Raw genomic sequence first — 21,073 nt, 5'->3', positions numbered from 1 at the left:
TTACCAAAACCAATTAGCTACTTAACTAAATGACTTATCCACTTCAGACTTAGTTAACGCTGAACTCCTAATAATGCTAAGTTGGCAGAGTAAGATAATCTAAATTCTGTTTTCTTGGTATGAGTTAGCATAATATACATTTTTTTCTTGTGTATGACTTAATTGATCTAATGCATGGTTATTAATTGTTCGAAGTAATTGAATCCTAAATGTTTCGAATAAACCAATTCCAGTAGTCGAGTTTACACTGTCCTGAACTGCATATTATTATGGCATAACTTGTTTTTAAATTTCTGCTAGGATTATTCACTTAGACAACACTGTGTGCCAACCTTGCTAGAGATTACAGTTAACATAAGGGTCTACACTTAATGTATTTTAATGCTGATTCCTGGCCAAACTCAGTAATGTTATAGATAAAATCAGTATAATTGGTGATTTGTCATTCTATTATGTTGAAGTTGGAGATTATGAATAAGTAGTATTTTTAGAAGATATAGAAAATATGATTTTTTTCTTTGATATACATCATTAACAAAATATATATGAGGTCTAAAATTATGTACTGCATAATTTAATTACAGGCTTAAAAATAGCTTTTTACATCAGACGGTCTTAATCTAGAGTTTTGAAGTGTTTTGCGTGGGAACAGTTCTTACAAAGTTACATTAAATTGGACAGACACTTGAACAGTCATGAGAGATACATCCTTAAATGTGAAACATCTTTGTTTGTCCTAAGTCTCTTTGTATTTGTATGTACCTGGAGCTTATTTTAAAAGTCCCTGAAACTTTTATTGTATTCTTTTAGACACTTGTATCTTAATTTTCAAAATTTATGACTTTTCAGTACATCTTTTTTTTTTTTTTTTTTTTTGAGTCATAGAAGAAAAATGTGAAATTTATATTCATTTATCTTGTTCCACATTTCATTTTCTAGACCTTAGTAAATTTGTTATCAGCCAGAGACAGCAATGTGCTTCTGGGTGCTCTCCTTGCCCTGATTAGCTTAGCAGAAAGGTAGGCTCAACTTCACATGCTGTTCAAAATAAGCGTCTTATTGTTTTGTCTTGATATAATATTAAAACTGCTGCTTGCGTGGAAGACTTCTTCAAAAAAAAAAAAAAAAGAAATCTTGTTCTAGGAAGTGTGTTTCATTTTACATTAAAACAGTAAGAAAGAGAAGTTAAAAAGACTTTACTAGCTTCTAAGTAATTTACACTTCTCACTTGTGTGGAGAAGTTTGCAAGGCAGGAGTCATGGGAATCCCTCTGTTATCCCTGTTCAGGATTCTGTAATTCTTACTGATTTACACCTGTATAAAAATATTTTATATTAAGCTCAATAGAACAGTAGTCCACAATAACCAAAACTAATACTCTTCAATGTAGTAAATTATCATATAATTGTTTGAGTTGAATGGGACCCATAAAGTTCATATAGTCCACTCCCCCTGCAATGAAGAGGGACACCTTCAGCTACATCAGAGTGCTCAGAACCTATGCATAATGAATACATACATCTATGTACATGTATCTTCTCTTTTCTAGTGACCATTTTAAATAAAGATGTTTTTTTTTTTCTCTTCTGTTGTGAGCAGGAATAGCGGAAGGAAAAAGGGAAGATACAACATCTTTCATTCCCAACAACTTAATGTATTCCAGACTTGTATAACAATTTTGTCATTTAAATGAAAAAAAAATGAGGAAAATTGTGAAATTGAAAAGAGTCAGCAAAAAGTTAACTACTAACATTTCTGTTTTTTTGTTTTGTTTTCCCCAAATGAATTTCATTCTATTTCTGTTTCAATTTATGGATTATTAAAATATACATAGATTTTAATAGTTGAAATAATATTTTAGTCTTGATGAACCCCATTTGCTTGATTTCTAGCAGGAAACAAATTAAATACACTTGCATCTTTACTTTTATGCATTCAGATGTTCACTTTTATGTTTTTTTTTCCTAAGAAAGTCAAAAACCATTGTAGTGACAGACTTGACATAACATATCTGTGGCTCTAAGTATTTGTGATATTATTAGATAAGATTGGAGGAAGAGATACTGGTCAAAACAGTGTTTAAGGAATGAGATTAAAGAGCATTGTGTTTTTGGTATACTTTAATTTGATATAAATGCCAAGAATAATCAATTTGCAGTCCAGAATGTAGGGAGAAGATAAGTGAGCTCACCATTGTTGAGAACTTGCTGGTGATATTACGTGAATACGATTTGCTTTCTAAAAGGTGAGAGTTCACTTATGGATTAATTATGTTGAAGTACTTTTGACTTTCTCATTTAGAGATATATTTATTTAGAGGAATTAGATAATGTGCCATTTTAATATTTTCAGGGTGAAGTTCTAAAACCTACGTATTTTTTTCGGTTACAGTAATGGTAAATAGTTGATATAGTGACGTATTTTCCAGTAATTCTGTTATAGACTCACTTTCTGATGATGTTCTACAGTGCAAATAAATTGTAATGTTACTATGAAGTGATAGAAAAATGATATATATTATTTATATATATCTCCTCTTAACTGCTGAAACCTGAACGGTTAGATGGAAAGCGTCTTGAGCTCAGTTCAGATGTTGAATATAAATTAGTAAAAAACTGCAATTCGGGTAGCTGCTGCAGTTTATGCCTTGTAACATTTTGTAAACATTTTATTCAAACCATACAGGTGAAGAATCCAGGTTCAGGTTATTCAGTTTCCACTGATGGACTTTACACTTGTACACATACTTTACACATGCAGTACTACTTGTTTTACTTGTAATGTCATTGACAAGAAGTTTTCTTTAAACTCTTCTTTTTTTTTTTTTTTTTTTCAATATGTGGTCTATTTTGTTTTTTAAACGTTTGCTGAATTTTCTCCTCTTTGCTGACAATACAAATTAACAATGAATCTCTTACTGAATTTTTTAGGCTTACAGCAGAGTTGTTACGTCTCCTCTGTGCTGAGTCACAAGTCAAAGAACAAGTTAAAATTTATGAAGGAATTCCAGTTTTGCTCAGTTTACTCCATTCTGATCACATCAAGCTTTTGTGGAGTGTAGTTTGGATTCTGGTACAGGTTTGTGAAGACCCTGAGACTAGCGTGGAAATCCGGATTTGGGGTGGAATCAAGCAGCTACTTCATATATTACAGGGGTAGGTTTTCTTTCCTGAGCATTTTGCCAATTATGTGAGAATGTATCATCTTTTGAGATACATTAGATCACTCTCATTTTATCTAATAGCACTGCATCTAATAGTCTTGCTCAGTTGTGTCTGATGTCAATAGAAATTAAAAAGCAATTTTAAATGTAATGAAAAGTCTGGATTTTTTTTTTTTTTCAACTGTACATATTTCATTGTTCTCTTACAGTGTTTTTCATGTTTTTAATTTAATTTTTTTTAATTATTTTTTCAGGGATATAAATCTTGTTTCTGATCGCTCTTCAGTTGGAAGTTTATCTAGTGCAAATGCAGCAGGGAGAATTCAACATCTTCATTTGTCAGACGATTTGAGTCTTGATGAGATACAAGAAAATACTTTCTCCCTTCAAGCAGGTTGGTTTACAAGGCATAGTTCTCTCTTATGTGTTCACTTACACCTTGTGCAAAGGGATTCAAACTATTTCAAAACTGAAATAAAAACATTTATACCTGCTAGTATTTGTACTCCCACCTGGCATAGTAGCACCAAATCAGCTCTGCTTTTTTCTAAATGTGCAATATCAGCACATATTTTTAAACACTGCTTTTTTTATTATTTTTTTTTTTTAAGAAAGAAACAAACGATATAATATTGAGCACACAGAAGTCATTATGTTTCCCCTCCCTGTATAAACATCTCTTATTTTTTTATTTAATTGTTTTTAGCCTGAGATTCATTTTATTTCATCATATTGTTCCCTCTGTTGAAAATTACTCTAGTATGTCAGTAATGAATTGATTATAGCAGAACAAATTCAGAGTGGTATTTGAAAGAGAGAAGTGAGGAACTGTTTACTGACTAAAACCCTCATGTATCATCCACCCTGTGCTTCTAGAGGGATGCAGTGTTAGAAGAGCTGAGCATGAAGATGATTGTGGGAAAAAAAAGGAGGAAGTAGAGTGAAAGTGTTTTTTTTTTTTTTTTTTTTAATCTCTATTACTCCCTATCTAAATATATTCTAACTGGTGATTCATTAAATTAATTTTCTTCAAATAATTGATTGTATTTTGCTTGTGATAATGTGACAATAACTGGTAAGCAATTTCCCAGTATCTTCACCCATGAGCTTTTCTATCCTATTTTCTCCTTCTCGTCTGTTGAGAAGGAGCAGTGAATGAGTGGTAGGGTGAGCATTTGGCCCTTCCCTGCTTTGCCATCAGAATATCTTTATGAATCTGGCCCTAAATATTACATCTGAATTTTTGTTCTAGCATGTTGTGCTGCAATTACTGAACTGGTGCTCAATGATACTAACGCTTACCAAGTAGTACAGGTAGGAAGACTTTATTCAGTTAAGTAAGGCATAATTGTTTAGGATTTGACTTATTTGTTCTTATTGGTCACCATAATTTAATTAACAAGCAGAATATGTTTAAATGTGATTGGACAATATTGCTCTGTATAACTTTCATATACATTTTCTATTATAGTATATTTTTTCATACATTTATTAACACATAGATATACACAAAGATATCAACATATGTATGTTTAGAATAATAATAGATATCTTTTCTTATGGATTATTTTGGTTGACATCTCCTGACATGATTGTGCTGCAATTTTGCTGCAGATTAGTAAGTGTCGTCATGGAATTATCTGAGAAATACAAACTCTTAGTTCCCAACTGTGCAGCAGAGTGTTGTGTTTTTTCACAGAAAAACTTCCGTTTTCCTCAGAGTCCTGTATTTCTGAGAAAACTTCCTGGCACTCCATCCCTAGAGGTGTGCTTCTGAACAGCATTTTAAAATGTAATATTTTAATCAGTTCAGGCTATGGTTCTTTAAATCGTTCTTTAAAATCTCTGGTATGTATTACATGCATTGCCAGACAAAAATATTTAGAACAGTAATTCCAGCTATAATCCATCACTTATATATTAGCTTAAAATCCAGATAGAGGTACTCCTAAAAGGAATTGAGAGAACAGAGAGTCCTGAATATTTTAGGTAAAGAAGTTCATGTATATGTCAAAAATATTGTTCAGGTAGAATGGAATGGAAGTAAGTCTAGAAAAAAATATTATCTATATATTTAAAACATTAAAATTGTTAGTAAACCATAAAATTACATTAACTTTAAAGCTTCACGTGTTTTAGGCTAGTCTGGTTTCATCAAAATAAAAATCTCTCTTATTTGAAGTTGTTACACTTTGAAAACATTGCAATTCTTGGGAATCCTACTGCAGACTCACTCAAGCTATCTTGTCTGGTGTCTCTGCAGCTTATGATACTGCTTCATTGTATGTTTGTAAGCTGTTTTGTAGTGTCTGTTTAAGTGTTAGGACAGTTTCATTCTTATATAAGTAAGAAATGAAGTAAACTTCATTTAAGTTATTTCAGGTTATAAATCCAGTATGGACTAGGAGGCTGAGATTTTGCAAATCAGTATTAGATTCTGATTTATCTAAAGTAACAGTGTTTTTTATTCATGGTTTCTGTGCAAAGGAATGCTATTGATGTTGGCCTTTCTCTGTTTCCAGGCAAATGGAGTATATATAATAGCAAAACTGGTTTTACCAGACAAAGAAAAGAATGCTGAAAAAGCTTATTTATTACAGGTAATTTCTTTTAGTATAACTACATGTTGAAATTCCAAAACAGTCCCTGAGATTTTTTTTTGTTGTTTTGTTGTTTAAAAGTTTATTCTAAAATGCAGAAGACCTCTTGCTTGAAGAGAAATTAGAACAAAATCAGTAATAACAAATAGTTCAAGAAGTAAAAACTCAATTGTAATTCAGTTTACGGTACTTTATTCTGATCTACTTTGTTTCTCACACTTTATATAGTGTGAAGGGAAATGAATTTTTTTCCTTTGATAGTCTCTCCCCTGCTTCTTCAGGCTTCTCAGCATTAGATCCTTTTCTTGTGTGCTTTGGTCTTCACTGACGTTCAGTGAAGTCTTGATATTGTACTAATATCTGCTTCTTTCTGGAGCATCCTACTGCAGCTGTTAAATACAGGAAAATTTCACATGAAATAGAGCAAATTTAAATGTAGAATAAATACATAGCAAGTAAGTGTAGAATGATTCTTATTTTTGAAAGAGATTAATTCTCAGTTAGAGGCATTTCCTTACTTCCACTGTTTCGGATGTCAGCATCTTATTTCCATTTAATCTACTTCACAATCATCTTTCTTTAGTCAGCCATGGTGTATAGCAAGTAAAGTAAATGATTCTTGATGCAGAGAATTCAGGATGCATTATATAAAATTGTATTTATTAACTACCTGTCAGTGGTTGTTTAACAAACAAACTTTCTTCAGTAGACATAATTGAGAAACTTTTCTCCATTCTTTTTTTTTTTTGTTCCCCCTAAATAATCTTGCCTATTTTTAAAGAATAGAATGTACTTAAAAAACTGTTTTTACTCATTTCATTATCATGCTAATGATGTAATCTACCTAGACATTTAAGGAAAGAGGTTATTGAACTGTTGGGAATCCCTTATGTTTATCGTTGTCTTTTTTATTTATGTATAGATTTGTCATTAATTTTAGCTTTTCCTACTGTAGTGCTATGCTTTCAGAGCCCTGAGATTTCTCTTCAGTATGGAAAGAAATAGACATATCTTCAGAAGGTATACTAATAAAATATTTTGTGAAACTCCTTTTCAACAGCTTTCAGAAGGTATCATTGCCATCAGAAAGATAATGTTTTTAAATGACAGTTATTTTCAGCAAAACTAGTAAGTTACAGACAACTTCTGTCCAGTCTGCAGACACAGATAGATTTTGCTGCTTTGTATTAGTGCCAGCCTACAGGATGTACACATTCAGTGTGGGGACTTCTATTTCTGTGCATGTCAGAGAACCTAGCTCTGTAGGTCCTCTTTCTTCTCCTGTGAAGCAAGGTTTAAAATATGTAGAGGACGTTTAAAACTGTTGGAGATAAACCGTAATTTCATCTGAAGATTATCAGATATAATCTACAGTCCTGGATAGTGACAAATAACTGGCAAAATTAATTTTTTTTGCTGCTTAGCCCTCCAGTCTTTCACATGGGAAGGATTTTACATCAAGACAGTTTACTTAAGAGTGTTAAAAAAAGACTTGGATCAATAAGTGGAAAATGTCTTTCATCAATTAGCCATTTTTTCTAATTAGCTTACGGTTTCACCAGGTAGATTACAAAGACTGTGTGAAATCTAACACTTTAGGGTAGTACTTATACTGCTTATGACAACTACGTGGCAGCAGTATTTTTGAATGATTTTATTCTATATTATATATTCCTAGAATTCTAAATAAAACATATATCTCATTTTTACTTAAAAAAAAAAAAAAAGAGTTTTTTTGTACTGAAAAAGGATCTCAGTCTGTAATCAGTATTGATGATGGCTGTCAAGTTTTTAAAGTGATAAAAACTTTATTTGTCTGCTTGTTTTTTTTTTTTCCCCAACCCCAAATGACTTACTTTTCCATATTTTCACTTCTTTTAGAATGTTAAATAGAAACTGACCTCCAGTTAAGCGTATCAGTAATCAAAATACTGTGTTGTATCTACTAGCTTACATGCCTTTCTTTTCATATTTTAGACTAGATTTCCTGGGACAAAAATTCTAAGATGCATATTGTGATTCTTTAAATGCAGAAAAATTTTAAACCTATCAAAGGTAGAAGGAGCTCAGATAAGTTAACTATGAGCATAGTGTAAAATACTACAAGAAAAAATACAAAAGTAACTGGAAGCTTGGGACTTGCATTGACTGTAAAGAGGCTTGTAGTGTTCGGAGAACTGGCATTTATAGCAATATCCAATCCATGGGCTGAAGTCTAGCTTTTAAAGGTTCTTCAGTTCCTATATGTGTGTGCTGAGTTAAAAGAGTTAATATCTGAATACATCATTTAAGAATAAGTGTATTATTTACAAGATTTCAAAGTAGGAAGTAATGATAAACACTTGCTGTAGATTAATTGCTATTGTGAACATTTTCTGAGGCACATAAAAATGTTAAATCTTTGTAGACTTTTTCCTACTGACTTGTTTGAAATCTTCATTGATATTGGACATTATGTGCGTGATATTAGTGCTTATGAAGAGCTGGTGTCAAAGCTGAATTTATTAAAGGTAAGTAAAGAGCTTTGTAGCTTTAAGAAGCTGTATTCTTTGCATATTCTTAGCACAAGAAAGACTTGAAATATTTTATACGTACTTATTTGTCATTTAATGTATAACCAGGAGGATGAATTGAAGCAAATTGCTGAAAGTATTGAGAGCGTCAACCAGAATAAAGCACCTACAAAACATATAGGCAATTATGCAATTTTAGAACACCTTGGCAGTGGAGCTTTTGGAAATGTATATAAGGTAAGCTTTCCTTTTGGTTCTGGTGTAGAGGTTGGAGAGGAACCTTCATGAAGAAGGTTTAATACCTGTTTTAAGCACAAATCTCCTTTGAACTTCAGTAGGAGAGTGTAGTTACCAGAAGGCTGTTATCCCTCCGAGCTTGTTGTTAACAGATGTCCATTTCTTTTAGTGTTTGCTGTGATTATGTTTGTCACCTCTTGTATTTATAGGATTGATCAGTATATTTCTTAGATTTACTAGTTTTACTTTGTATTGATTTCTCACTACAAAGAGTGCATCTGTCTATTGCTGTGTCTGAAACTGAGTTCAAGCATGTTTTATTTCAGAAAAAAACATCTGGTACTGGTAGCATTTCTTTAGACGTGATGACGAGTTCACCAGTTTACTCCTAACTTGCATTGTAAAGTTCTTTTGAGTGCTCCAGTTCTTTTGACTAATTGCATTATATGCAGAAAAGACTATGACTGTAGTATTTGTGAGATGGTTTTGCACTCAGATAACTGATATGATAGCTACAATTATATCCTATCTGCTCCCATCCTGTACCAACTTTACAAAGGTTTTATCTTTTTTGTAGGTTAGAAAACATAATGGGCAAAATCTTCTGGCAATGAAAGAAGTCAATTTACACAATCCAGCGTTTGGAAAAGACAAAAAAGACAGAGATAGCAGAGTACAGAACATTGTCTCTGAGTTAACCATCATCAAAGAGCAGGTAAGTATCATGGGCTCTAGATTCATGTACAGGCATTCTGTTAACATTATTCTTCTCTTGCAGAAGGGCCTCCACATACTGTAACTGTTTTCATCTGTTCAGTACAATGTTGATACTTTTTACCTAAATGTTGTCAAAATTACAAAAATTCTTGCTGCACTATTAGTAGGAGTGCAAGATGTTTGTTACAAATGATTCTTACTTTTTTGTTGGAAGTGCATGAAATTTTTCAGGAATACTGTAAACAAATTCTTGGATTTAAAAGATAGCTGTTTTCTGTAATTGTAAGTAAATATTAAAAGAAAACCACAACAATATAGACAAATCATTAATGTTTTTTAGCTACGAAGGAAAATACTTTGGTGCAGGTGTAATTGCCTTTAAACTTTCTTTACTCTGTTCCAGTTACTGACAGGAGTGTTGGTATGACTCTTTCTTGAGTAATTATACATGCATATATATATATATATATAATATTTATTATATATATTTATGTATAATATAGTATATAAAACTATATATATATTATATAAGTTATTATTGTAATTATTATTTTTTATAAAATCATGTTTGGGGATGGCTGCGAATGTCTACTGCACTGCAGTTTGTAAGCAAGGTTTTGGAATCCTTGTGGGATTCTTTCTTCCATTATGTAGTTAAACATTATAAATATCATTCCATCAGTTTAGCTATTCTAAACAACTGAATTTCTTTCCTCATTGTAGCTTTATCATCCAAATGTTGTACGTTATTATAGAACCTTCTTGGAAAGTAAGTATAAATGTAAATAATTACTATATTGTACATGATGAAGAAGTAGAAGTATACAATAGGAATACTTACCTTTTGGAAGAAGTGTATCAAATTTGAGCAGTAAAGTCCCTTCCAGCCCCTACATCTGTGATTCTGTGATTCTACACTTTGTACAGACTTATATTTCTTTAAAATTGAAAAAGGATGAGAAGTAATAATTGTGTTTATCTATTAGTAAATCTAAAGTGTAAACATGTAGAAAATGTTGTTCTCATCCTATAGAGCTAAAGATCCCCAATTTACAGTTGGAATATTGAGTAGGGTGAAAAGGTTTGGTGACTAGTGGAGTGAGTAGTAGCATGGCTTAGCTGTATTGTCTCCTTTTTCTTTTTAAGGAGTGTTCTACCTACACCTGCCCACTGAGTGATTATTACTGAGTGAGAAAGCATGAAGTTCCTTATATTTACTATGATATAAATGCTTCAGTTCTTGTAGTGCAGGAGGGAGGGACTGCACTCAGAGCTCTACTAGTGCTGAAGCTAGAAAAATGGCTTCTCAGAAGGGATGATGAGGCATTGGAACAGGCTGCCCAGGGAGGTGATGGAGCCACCATCCCTGGAGGTTTCTGAGAAATGTGTAGATGTGGCACATGGTTGGTAGGGATGGGTTGATGGTCAGAATATGATTTCAGAGGCATTTTTCAACCCTTATGATTCTATGATTTTGTGAAGAATTGGAAAAACATGGAATAGAACTGTAGTGTACAAAAAACTTAAAAATCAAAAAAGAACAGCTTTAAAAATGTATTTTAGCCTCAAATACTCCATTATCAAATGCCTTCTGTATAAATGTATTTTTTAATTGAAGTTTCTTTTGTGTAGATGACAGACTGTACATAGTCATGGAACTCATAGATGGGGTGCCATTGGGAGAACACTTTCATTCTTTGAAGGAAAAGCAACAAAAATTTACAGAAGAAAGAATATGGAATATATTTATCCAAGTAAGTAAGAGACACGCATTTTTTTTCCACCAAGACATGTCTACCTGTGGTTACTAATTCCATTTATGTTTGTTAGGCTAATAATAAACAAAATAATACTTATATCAGACAGTATTACCTGATATTAATGTAATTTGATGTGACTTATCTTAGATTGTCATTGAGAATCTTTGTAAGGCTCTTTCTGTTTGTTTGTAAGCTTTGCCTAGCTCTTCGTTATTTACATAAAGAGAAGAGGATTGTTCATCGAGATCTCACTCCAAACAACATCATGCTGGGGGATAAAGACAAAGTTAAAATTAGTAAGTAGAACTCCTTTACTTCAAGAGAACTTCCCATGATGAAAGTGAGTGGAATTTCTTTACTGAAATATTATACTGTAAAATATTTTCTATTGCAGCTTTTGTGCTGATGTGCTCATTGCCTCTAGGTGTTATCAGCTATGTTTTTTTTGCAGCTGTGTATATCAAATATGACCAAGGAGATGATTTAGTTCTAAAAAAAACCCCCAACCTTGTAGTTATATATGTCAAGATAACTAGATTATATAGCCAGTGCTAATGAGCATGCAGAGTAAAATGACCATCTGTCCTATTCCACTCTCACAACACGACTGTTAGTATCCATCAATTGTTCTGTGATCAGCTGCAGTGAGATTCTATTTCTGAGGCTATAGTAATGAATATTCCTGTGTATTTCTATAATCTCTGTGCTGTGGAGAAAGTGACTCAGAGATGTGTCAGGGTAGGATTTGAAAGCTGTAGGTGTGTGAGCAGTGCTCTGCTGTATGTCAAAATTTTACTCTTCGAATGAATTAATTCAACTAGGAATTTACATCAAGAATTACAAATGATTGAGATACTGTAGATTTTAATGGTCTCAAAGAATTCCTGCATGGTTTTTTAATGCTTATGACACAGAACCAAGTAAACAATTTGAACATTGAAGAGTTGTTATGAGAATTCTTGATGGAAATATTAATTTATCTCCTTTAAAATAATGGGGAAAAGTAGATATATGCACACACCAACCACAAAACTATGATTAATGATCTATAATAAGCCAATATATTTAGCAGCTGTCATTTTATAGTATTTATACCAGATGAATTACATATTTAAATTCATTTGTGATTAATTTGTATTGCTTCAAAGCTCTGAATCTTATAACTTTGAAATAAGGTAATTTAATGCAACATTTCTCCCTGAATGATAAAAATAAATAATCAAAATATTATATTAAAGTAAAATACTATGTTGTTGTATCTTATACCAAGACACTGCCACTGAGGGGCACTCTTGTCTTAGTTTAACACCTTTGCCATGAGTCTAGTCTGAACAAAATATATAAAAGCATAAATATATTTTTAAATTTAAGCCCAAAATTAACTTTGAAAAACTTTATATAGCTGTGAAAGATTTATAGATATTGAAGAAATGGGAAAACCTGAAACTTACTTTCTACAGTGATTGGTTCAAAACTATTATGCAATATTTAAATAACCATTTTATTTCATACTTGAATTAGTAACAGTTTTCATTGAATTTTCAGTGGGAGCTGAAGTCCTCTTATCTGTTTCTTCTGGTATTTTCTATTACTTACTGGTACCTCTTGCTTTACTGCCATAATGAAAGTAAGAAAAATTTCCTTTCCACTAATAGCAAATATATACGATATGTTGCTGTATTACATATAACAGATAAAGTTCAAAGACTGGGGCATTTATGTATTGCGTTTGTGTGCATTATCTGCGATTACTGATGATTTCAAGTGGCTCCAGATGAAACTGATATAATTGTCAAACAAAGATGGAAGCATGTGCTCAAATATTGCAGAATCTTAAATCTGCCTCTGCAGTGACTTCAACCTATTAGTTTTTATAAAATAAGAGGATTTTCTCCACAGATCTCCTCAGAACTGTAGTACCATTTTTACAAGCTGCAGAATCATCCTAAAAAATGACTTTGTTTTTCTGGAGCATTTCAAATCCTAAATCTGTCCCAAATTTGCATTGATCTTTCTAGAGTAATACCTGACTTTGTAATTATGGTACTGTTTGTGACAGTCCAAATTATTTTACTTCATAAAATAAGCTTGTGTGTCTCACAATGCTGCTGTTTTTTCATCCTCCTCAGTAAGTCTTTCTGGAAATAACATCACTTGTTAATCTTTTGCTTTGAGTACCACAAGGCTGACAATATAACAAAGGCATCTTATTCATTTCTAACTAAAATTCTTCAGATACATTGTTTTGTTTTTTAACAGTATGGTAGCTTAGCCTTAGTTTTGGACACCCGTGGTAGATTTTGTTTAAAGACAATAAAAGTATAAGAAAAAATAAAGTAAGTATTAAACTAGAGCAAAGTGCTACTGTCCACAGAGATTTTCATTCCATACTGTGGATGGCTATGCAACAACCCCAACCACAAAAGGTTTTAAAAAAGTAGTGGGACACACAGATATGTTTTTTTTTTTTTTTTTTTTTTTTAATATATGTGGGATCTGAGACACTCATGTTCCAAATTCTATGAAGGTGTCTTATACGGATTCTGAGTTTATTTTGGTTGCAAAAGAAAGGAGTGCATAGTTTTGGTGATGTTTCTACCATGCTGCTAGTGCATACAAAGAAAAAATCTGCTGATGAATTATGCTTGTGTGTCTTAAAAATCAAAGAGAAACTGCTGAGTAGGGGAGGTTCTTGTACAACATTCCATCATTACTTGGTAGGCAGGGACCTATAGTGAGAGAAATCTGAATGCTAGATCTTACACAGAGAACACTGCGGCCACTCTCACACTATATAAGATTAAGCTCTTTGAGTATCACTGCAACAGGTTTTTCAGCAATAAAAGACAGATTTTCTTCTATATGTTGGTGCAGCATTTGAATATAATTAACTGACCTACAAATACCACAAAAATATAAATGTTAACATTTAGATATGTCACTCTGAAAGTAGAGCCCCCTATTTATTACCATGGAAACTACAACAGATATGAAGAGCACAATAACACTATTTGATAGAGAAAATTCTCAGCTACAGAGTACTGTTTTTCAACACAGTCACCACCATTAGCCGTGCATTTTTGCCAGTGATGAACAAGTGCCTGTGTGCTGTTCTCATGAAAATCTGCACCAGTGGAGATGACCTGCTGTTTCACAGTTGCTATGATGGCATCATTGCTGAAGTGCACCACTGTGCTCATGTCCACCGTTTGGTCATATTCACATTCAGCAAGCATTGATGACTGTCAGTGAATGCAATTTTTTTTCTGCATGGAGAAATTCAGTGACACGCCTTTGCTTCATTTGTACTTCTATGTCATGTTACATTCTGTCAGACTGCCCCTCGACTGCCATTTGTCACATGGCAACAGCATGTAATGAAATATTGATGGAAAGTTCAACCTCTACTGCCATACCACCAACATCTGCCTCTAACGTTGTGGGCCAACTCAATTTAATAGGAGGAATTACTTGGAGCAGCCCTCATACTAACTTGTAACTTCATAAAACATATCATTCTAAATTGGTAGAAAAGTATTGCTGAAATTGTATTCCTCTCATCAGGTTGAATATCTGATTTATAGTTTGTAATTTAAAAAAATGCAACAAACATATCCAGAAGAATTTCAGGTGCAACCCGAACAAAAGTTATATTGTACATGTTTTGCAATGGATTTTAGATTGAACCCTTATTTACTGTGGCTCTCAGTTCAGTTTGCTCTGCTTTCTCTATTAATTTAGAGTTTTCTGAATTTAAAACGTGTATCTGTTTTTATTGCAGCTATATTAATGCAGCAATATTTTGTTTTTAGCACAGCATATTTCTGTTTAGAGCTCACTAGCTGTGTCTATAGGACAAAACAGAAGACCGCACTTTTCTTCAGTAGCATCTACTTTCAGTTAGATTTGGATCTTGGCGGTCCAAGGAGTCTGTGTGGAATCACTTTCACACCTTTCAGATCTGTTGCCTACCAGATTTGTGAAGGGTTCTGTATGCTCTTTTGAGTGGCATGCTCTTTTTGCTGTTTGCAGAAAGGATCTTTATGAAGCTGTTTGAAACCTATTATTATTATATAGCAGTGGAATACCAGCTTTGAGATAAATCATCTGTCTGATGTACTAGTTCTAGCATGCAGCCAGGATGTGTCAGAACAATTGAAAGTTCAGAAGTTCCACTAATGCCAGTTGTTGGAAGAGAGCTTCCTGTTAATTTTCTACTTCAGAATGCTTGGTTGTTGAATGCAATTTTTAAAAGACCTATAGTTTCCCGATTCTCTGCCATAAAGGTAGTATCCAAGAAATAAATGATACAACTAGAGTCTTTTGTGTTTGTCACTACTTTGTGGAAGTGCTTAAAACAATGCTAAATATTTTTGTAATTACATGACTCATTTAACCTCTCTTCATTAACAGAATTACTACTCTTCATACCATGATTCAAGGAAGTGCTTCTAGTACTTAGTTTTCAAAGCTTCCTTCATAACCTCAGTGAAATTATCAGTTTGTTTACATTTACACTATAAATCAAATGTTCTAAATGTCATTTATTGGTTGCATTAACAGCACAAACACATCGTTCTCCACAAGCCCCATTACTATGTGGGGAGCAATGCCAGTGTTACTAGTGCAGAAGTTACAGAATTCACAAAACTTGACAGTAGGCTGAGATTATGAAGCATTGACATTAACACAGAAAAGTGAATAGCCAGGAAGGTGGTTTTGAGAATGCTGAGAAATGAATTCTCTTCCCAATCTATTGATGGAGAAGAGTAGAATAAGTATGTACTACTGTTGATTAAATTTATCTTGACTGTAGGACATGCTTTTATGGAAAATAAAGTTCTGTCTTTATGTTACAGTGATCTGTAACATGGTAACTTAAACATAAAGCCAATTTATCTGGCTACATATTGGTTTCACTTTTGCCAATAATTCCTGTTAAGCACAAGATGTACCTATGTGATTAGTACTGTTGTAAATAATGACGCTATTTCTGCTAGCAAACACAGTTCTTGATAAGTAAAAATTTGAAGGACAAATAGCCATAATTATGAAGATCACTTCTGATCTTCAGTAAATAAGTACTTCAGTATATATTTTGTGTTATTAAAATTAGCAGCCTAACACCTGCTCAGGCTTTTGAAGAAAGAAGAAAGAGAAGATGAAAAACAAATACTATATTTTTAAGATATGGAGCTTGGATAACTTATTATTGTTTCTAGTAATGTAAGGATAGATCAGTGCACAAATAGAAAAGAAGCTCATTTGTCTTTCTAAGTTTCTAGAAATACTTATTCTATGACTTTTTCCCATGCAAATTAATATTTTCTGGAACAATTTTATTTAGAAGGCTTTAGTGTCAATTATTCTGTCACCCTAAAGACAACATAAATGTGCGAACACTAAAGAAGAGTGTTTCAGAATCAAAGAGATTGTGATTGCATAATTTTGTGTTTATTTTTCTTCCCACTTGAAGATTCTCTTGCATGGTTATTTGTCTATTTCCTATGACTTAAAAAAAAGAAATAAAATCACACTTGGTTTTCTTGATTCCTGATATGCATGCAAATAGAGGGGAAAAAATTGCCACTAGACTTAAGTTTTACAATCAGAATGAAAAGCTAGTCAAGTATAATAATACATTGGAGAGAAATGTCTCTATATGTATTGAATTGCTGGTGAAGTTGTATGTTTAATCATAATTTAAGATTTATCTAACAGTGAAAGTTTGTAAGTTTTCTATTGTCTTTGCAAATACTTAAAAATAATCTCCATTTTCAATGAAGAATGCCAAATTTCCAGGCATAAGAGAAATTAGTGGTAAAGGAATCAAATTATTTCATATTGCCTACTAAACAGAGCACTACAAACTATTACTGAAACAAAATTATTTTATGAAATTTAGCGTCTAGACTGATGTACCTACCAATCTCCATAGCTTACGAACTACGTACGTTGTACGTAGTTCATGTTGTATTAGGATGGCAAAATAAGTTGCAATGAATGTGGTTCACATGAATATGAGATATTTCAGGCGATACTTAAAATCAGAAATAGTGGCATTTTTCTAAAATATCATATGCCAATGAAAAGACATTGTTTTGCAGGAATAGACAGCTCCTCTTCTTGGGGCAGGTAGGTGGATCTTTCTACTGGTGGCATTAAAACTCCAAGGCCATGAAAATAAGTCCTCCAGTAACATTTTGGTTTTCTTATGACTGTTCTATAAGCCACTGTTTGGTTTATCTTTGGTGCAAGAGGGGTAATTTTCCCTTTCAGGAAGTTGGGACAATCTAATGGTCAAAATGAAGACTGTTAATTTTTGGTGACGAGGGAGAGGCCTTTCTAATTCCAAAGATACAGGGGGCAACAAGAATCCTCTGAACTGACAAATTCACTAATTTAATGTTTATGTTTATCATAAAGCAGATTGTTCTGTGCATTCCATTCTGTAGTTGTAGCAGCACCAATTGTATTTTGGAGCACTTAATGGTGTTAAAATAGTTTACTAATGTTTGGAAAAGATTATTACCCATGAAAGAGGTATCTTGCCTTCATTTCTGAGAACTTAAGCCCCTGCCTTTTTTTTTCAGATAAATAACCACTGATGCTGTATTAAGGTGCGGTAAATCTTGCAGAACTGAGAGATGTCCAACTCTCCCATTTTTTTTCCTAAATATTTCAAGCACCAGGACCTGAACTTATTGAATGCTCTAATGTCTTAATACTGTTTCGATGGAAAATTATGTGAAGGGTTCCAAAGATGGGGATTTAAAACAGTTTACTCAAAGTAATTGAGAGAAGTTTCAACATTGCAAACATGTTTGGTTCTATTGGGATTAATATCCCTTGGAGTGAAATATCCAAGATGTATCTAACTAGAGGGAAAAGAGAGATCTGTTGCTGATCCTGTTAATTCAGCATTCTTTCTGTTTACACTTGCTCAGCACCGCAGAGCCAGTCCTTTGAGCACTTTATTCAAATAAGAGTCATCTGTGGCCTGGGTACCTAGATATGGTTTTCTTTCTGAGTGGAAATATTCTGATTTAAAATCATTATTACCTATCTCACTATAAAAACAACTGGAATGGGAATGCAATGGATTCTGTCATAATTGTCTTAACATACTTTGAATCTATGTGGAAAAGGAGCCTTAAAATATTTTAAATGATATTATTTACCGTGCAAATCTTACCCATTCTAAAGTAGAATTGAAATGAAGGATTTATTATAAACTGTTGACAAGTACAATGATTTTCCTTTGCTGTTTGTGCTTGGATTTAGTAAAGTACATTGTATCTTACCTGCATCATTGCACAGAGACAATGGTATAGTACCAAACTGAAAAAAATAATCTACTTGCATGAAACTTAAAAGTATGATCTCTAAAGATAGTGTGGCAATTTTGTGAAAGAATAACTGATAATAGCCAGAAGACACTTATGTTAACATAACTGCATGATCATCTTACCTACAGCTTTTGGCATAAGGTAATGTTAAGATCCACCATTATTTCTTAACAAAAGCAGTCTTTTAATGAGAACTTTTAGATCCTCTATACTCCTTGGAAGTTGAATTTCTGAGAAAGTCTTTCCCAGCTATTTATCATAACTCAAAGGAAGGCCAAATCATTTCCATTGTCTTTATTTTTCCATTAATTTGGGCATTAGATCACTATGTTTTAGATACTACTTCCACTGTCATACAGTTGATTGGAACATGGAGTTGGCCATGTAGGTTGGATTGAAAAGATCAGAGGTGTGTTTATAACATTTTTAAAGGTGGTAGGCCTGAGCCAAGTAAGTGTTTCGTGGAGACAGGAAAACAGTCCAGTGCAATACTGTGAAATGTAAAAGATGAATGGAAGAAAAAAAAAATCAACTAATAATCTCCCGTCCACTGATAATCATTGATGTGTGAATATTTTCTTTTCCTTTCTTTCTTTTTTTTTTTCCTTTCTTTTTTTTTTTTTTTTCTTTCTTTTTTTTTTTTTAGCTGACTTTGGTCTTGCAAAGCAAAAGCAAGAAAACAGCAAACTTGCATCAGTAGTGGGAACCATTCTATACTCTTGGTAAGTACTACTGCATAAAACAACATTGTGGAATGAATTTCATTTTCAGGGTGTTTTGTTTTTGGGTTTTTTTTGTTGTTTTTCAGAGCAAACAGACAAGCTTGTGATAGAGTAAGGTAAAGGTGCAAGTTACCCACCTACAGATATTCTGCAGTAGTTGCTTGCCAGCCATTTTTTCTCTTGCTCCTTCCGGTGCATTGGCAGTAATGAGTTAAGTTGGAAGAAAAACTAAATGTCTCCTGTTCTGAGTAACTTATTCATCTACCTATAGCCTTAAGAATAAAGAAGTGAATTTTCAAGAAAAAAGAAAGGCAAGTAAAAATAAGATTTAATTTTAATGACTCTTAGTGTATTTGAGGCTTCAATATTCAGTTACATTATTCAGTTACATTGTACATGTGGACAACTTTCTGAAAAATATTTGAAGTTTTTTGTAGTGAGTTTGTTTTGGATCAGTAGGCATTTGGTTTTAATAATGAAATTAAAATATTTTTGCTGTTTCAAAATTTCAGAGTTGGGAAAGCAAAACACAGACACTGTTTGCAATTTACATTTAGTAAATGCATAAATGACTGCTCTCATGCTTTGCTTCAGGCAATGTGATGTGTTATTCAGTCTGCAGAATGAGCTGCAGTTCCCTTTGGCATCCCATCTGTGGGCAAGCCAATATGAGGAACCATATCATGTTAAAATGCATTACCAATGTAGCTACCTATGTTCCTACATGACTATTGCCTTGTGTTTTCTTCTCATGGAATAGATAGCATTTCCTGTCTGAAGGATTCACCTCAGTATGTCGTTAGTGTGTGTAACTGAGAGCATTAGATGCATATTGGATTCTCTCAAACACAGATAACAGTGAGCAGCACAGAGTTCTGTGTTATTTATATATGGATATATGCAATTTAACTGAGGATATGGTATTGCCAACAAAAGTGGAATCAAGGTAAAAATCTAACTAGTGGAAAGCACTAATCCCAGTATTCTTCTAATGACATTTGGTCTGTTCTGGGCATGTCATTTATGTTCAGAATTTCTGATGAGTGAAATTCTAACATCTGAAATTAATCAGGGAATTGCTAATTGGTATCATAGTTCAAGATCTCTCTTGTGTAAGATTATTGGTTAATCTTTGCCTCTCCTTACTAGTGTTTTATTTCAGAAATATGTCTATAGTGTGTTCAGCCAGAGCAGATAAAAATATTTCTCATTCCTACACCAGCTTGTTCCAGCTTCTTTGCAACACCTTTTTGCATACAGCTGCTGTTTCTTCAGTGACTTCCTGTTTCTTCTGCTCAGCATTTAGCTTTATCAAGTCAGAAGCTGACTTTCTTCTTCTTCTTCCAGGAAATTCCTGTTGCTCTTATTCCGTTTACTGTATTTTGCCACTTGAAGCTCCCAAAAAGTGGAGTTTATTTGACACAGGAATTTGAAAAAGCAAACTACAATCAATGACAGATAAACAAACCAGGAATACTGCACAGCATTCTATCTATAATCTATCTATCTAGTATATCTATAATATGTTTACTCTTTTTTACCAGAACTTTTCATTCACAAAGTATCTGCCAATTAGGAGAAAAACTTGATGCAACATAATATCTTAAGTAAAACTGGAAGTGGCTTCATTCTAAATCATTTCTGAGACCAGCACTGTGTCTGTGGCATTGACAGAAGTTAACAAGCCTTTTCCAATGTTGATCTTCAATTTTCTTTTCTGATAACCACATGTGATGGTTGTACACCTACCCAAATTCTTGGCTCATGTCCTCATAATAAGTTATTAAAAGTTCTGAGCTATTAGAGGGAATACTAGTGGTTCTTCTGAATTAGGAGGAAAGGTCAAGACCTCAGACTTCTACCATCTGAAAATAATTAATGTTGCCACTTTTGAGACTTTTTACTTGAGGTTTCCTAGAAGTCACTAACTCTTAAATGGCTCCAGAAATGAGCCCTTGCAATGTGTTAAGTATTTGAGTCTATACCTTAAAGACTAATGCATAACCTGAAAC

At 33.1% G+C, this 21,073-nt stretch overlaps 1 protein-coding gene across 16 annotated transcripts in view; it reads left to right on the top strand.

Annotated features, from left to right (window-relative positions):
- The window catches only part of NEK10 (NIMA related kinase 10), a 94,143-nt gene that overhangs the window by 13,904 nt on the left and 59,166 nt on the right, over nt 1-21,073 (top strand). For all 16 annotated transcript variants that reach the window (XR_014883944.1, XR_014883943.1, XR_014883948.1 and 13 more), the window contains 14 exons: nt 940-1,019; nt 2,159-2,245; nt 2,931-3,155; nt 3,418-3,557; nt 4,416-4,477; nt 5,686-5,763; nt 6,719-6,783; nt 8,171-8,273; nt 8,385-8,513; nt 9,091-9,228; nt 9,954-9,999; nt 10,863-10,984; nt 11,184-11,286; nt 18,986-19,061. Coding sequence is in view for 10 of the 16 variants with exons in the window: in XM_085226379.1 (XP_085082505.1) it covers nt 940-1,019; nt 2,159-2,245; nt 2,931-3,155; nt 3,418-3,557; nt 4,416-4,477; nt 5,686-5,763; nt 6,719-6,783; nt 8,171-8,273; nt 8,385-8,513; nt 9,091-9,228; nt 9,954-9,999; nt 10,863-10,984; nt 11,184-11,286; nt 18,986-19,061 (1,454 nt within the window). In the remaining 6 variants the exon portion in view is untranslated. The remainder of the gene's footprint in view (nt 1-939; nt 1,020-2,158; nt 2,246-2,930; nt 3,156-3,417; nt 3,558-4,415; nt 4,478-5,685; nt 5,764-6,718; nt 6,784-8,170; nt 8,274-8,384; nt 8,514-9,090; nt 9,229-9,953; nt 10,000-10,862; nt 10,985-11,183; nt 11,287-18,985; nt 19,062-21,073) is intronic.

This window comes from Meleagris gallopavo, chromosome 6 (assembly GCF_905368555.1).
Source record: "Meleagris gallopavo chromosome 6, MGAL_WU_HG_1.1, whole genome shotgun sequence".
Lineage (NCBI taxonomy): Eukaryota > Metazoa > Chordata > Aves > Galliformes > Phasianidae > Meleagris > Meleagris gallopavo.
Note: the sequence above shows the minus strand (reverse complement) of the source record. Positions and strands in the feature narration are given on the sequence as shown.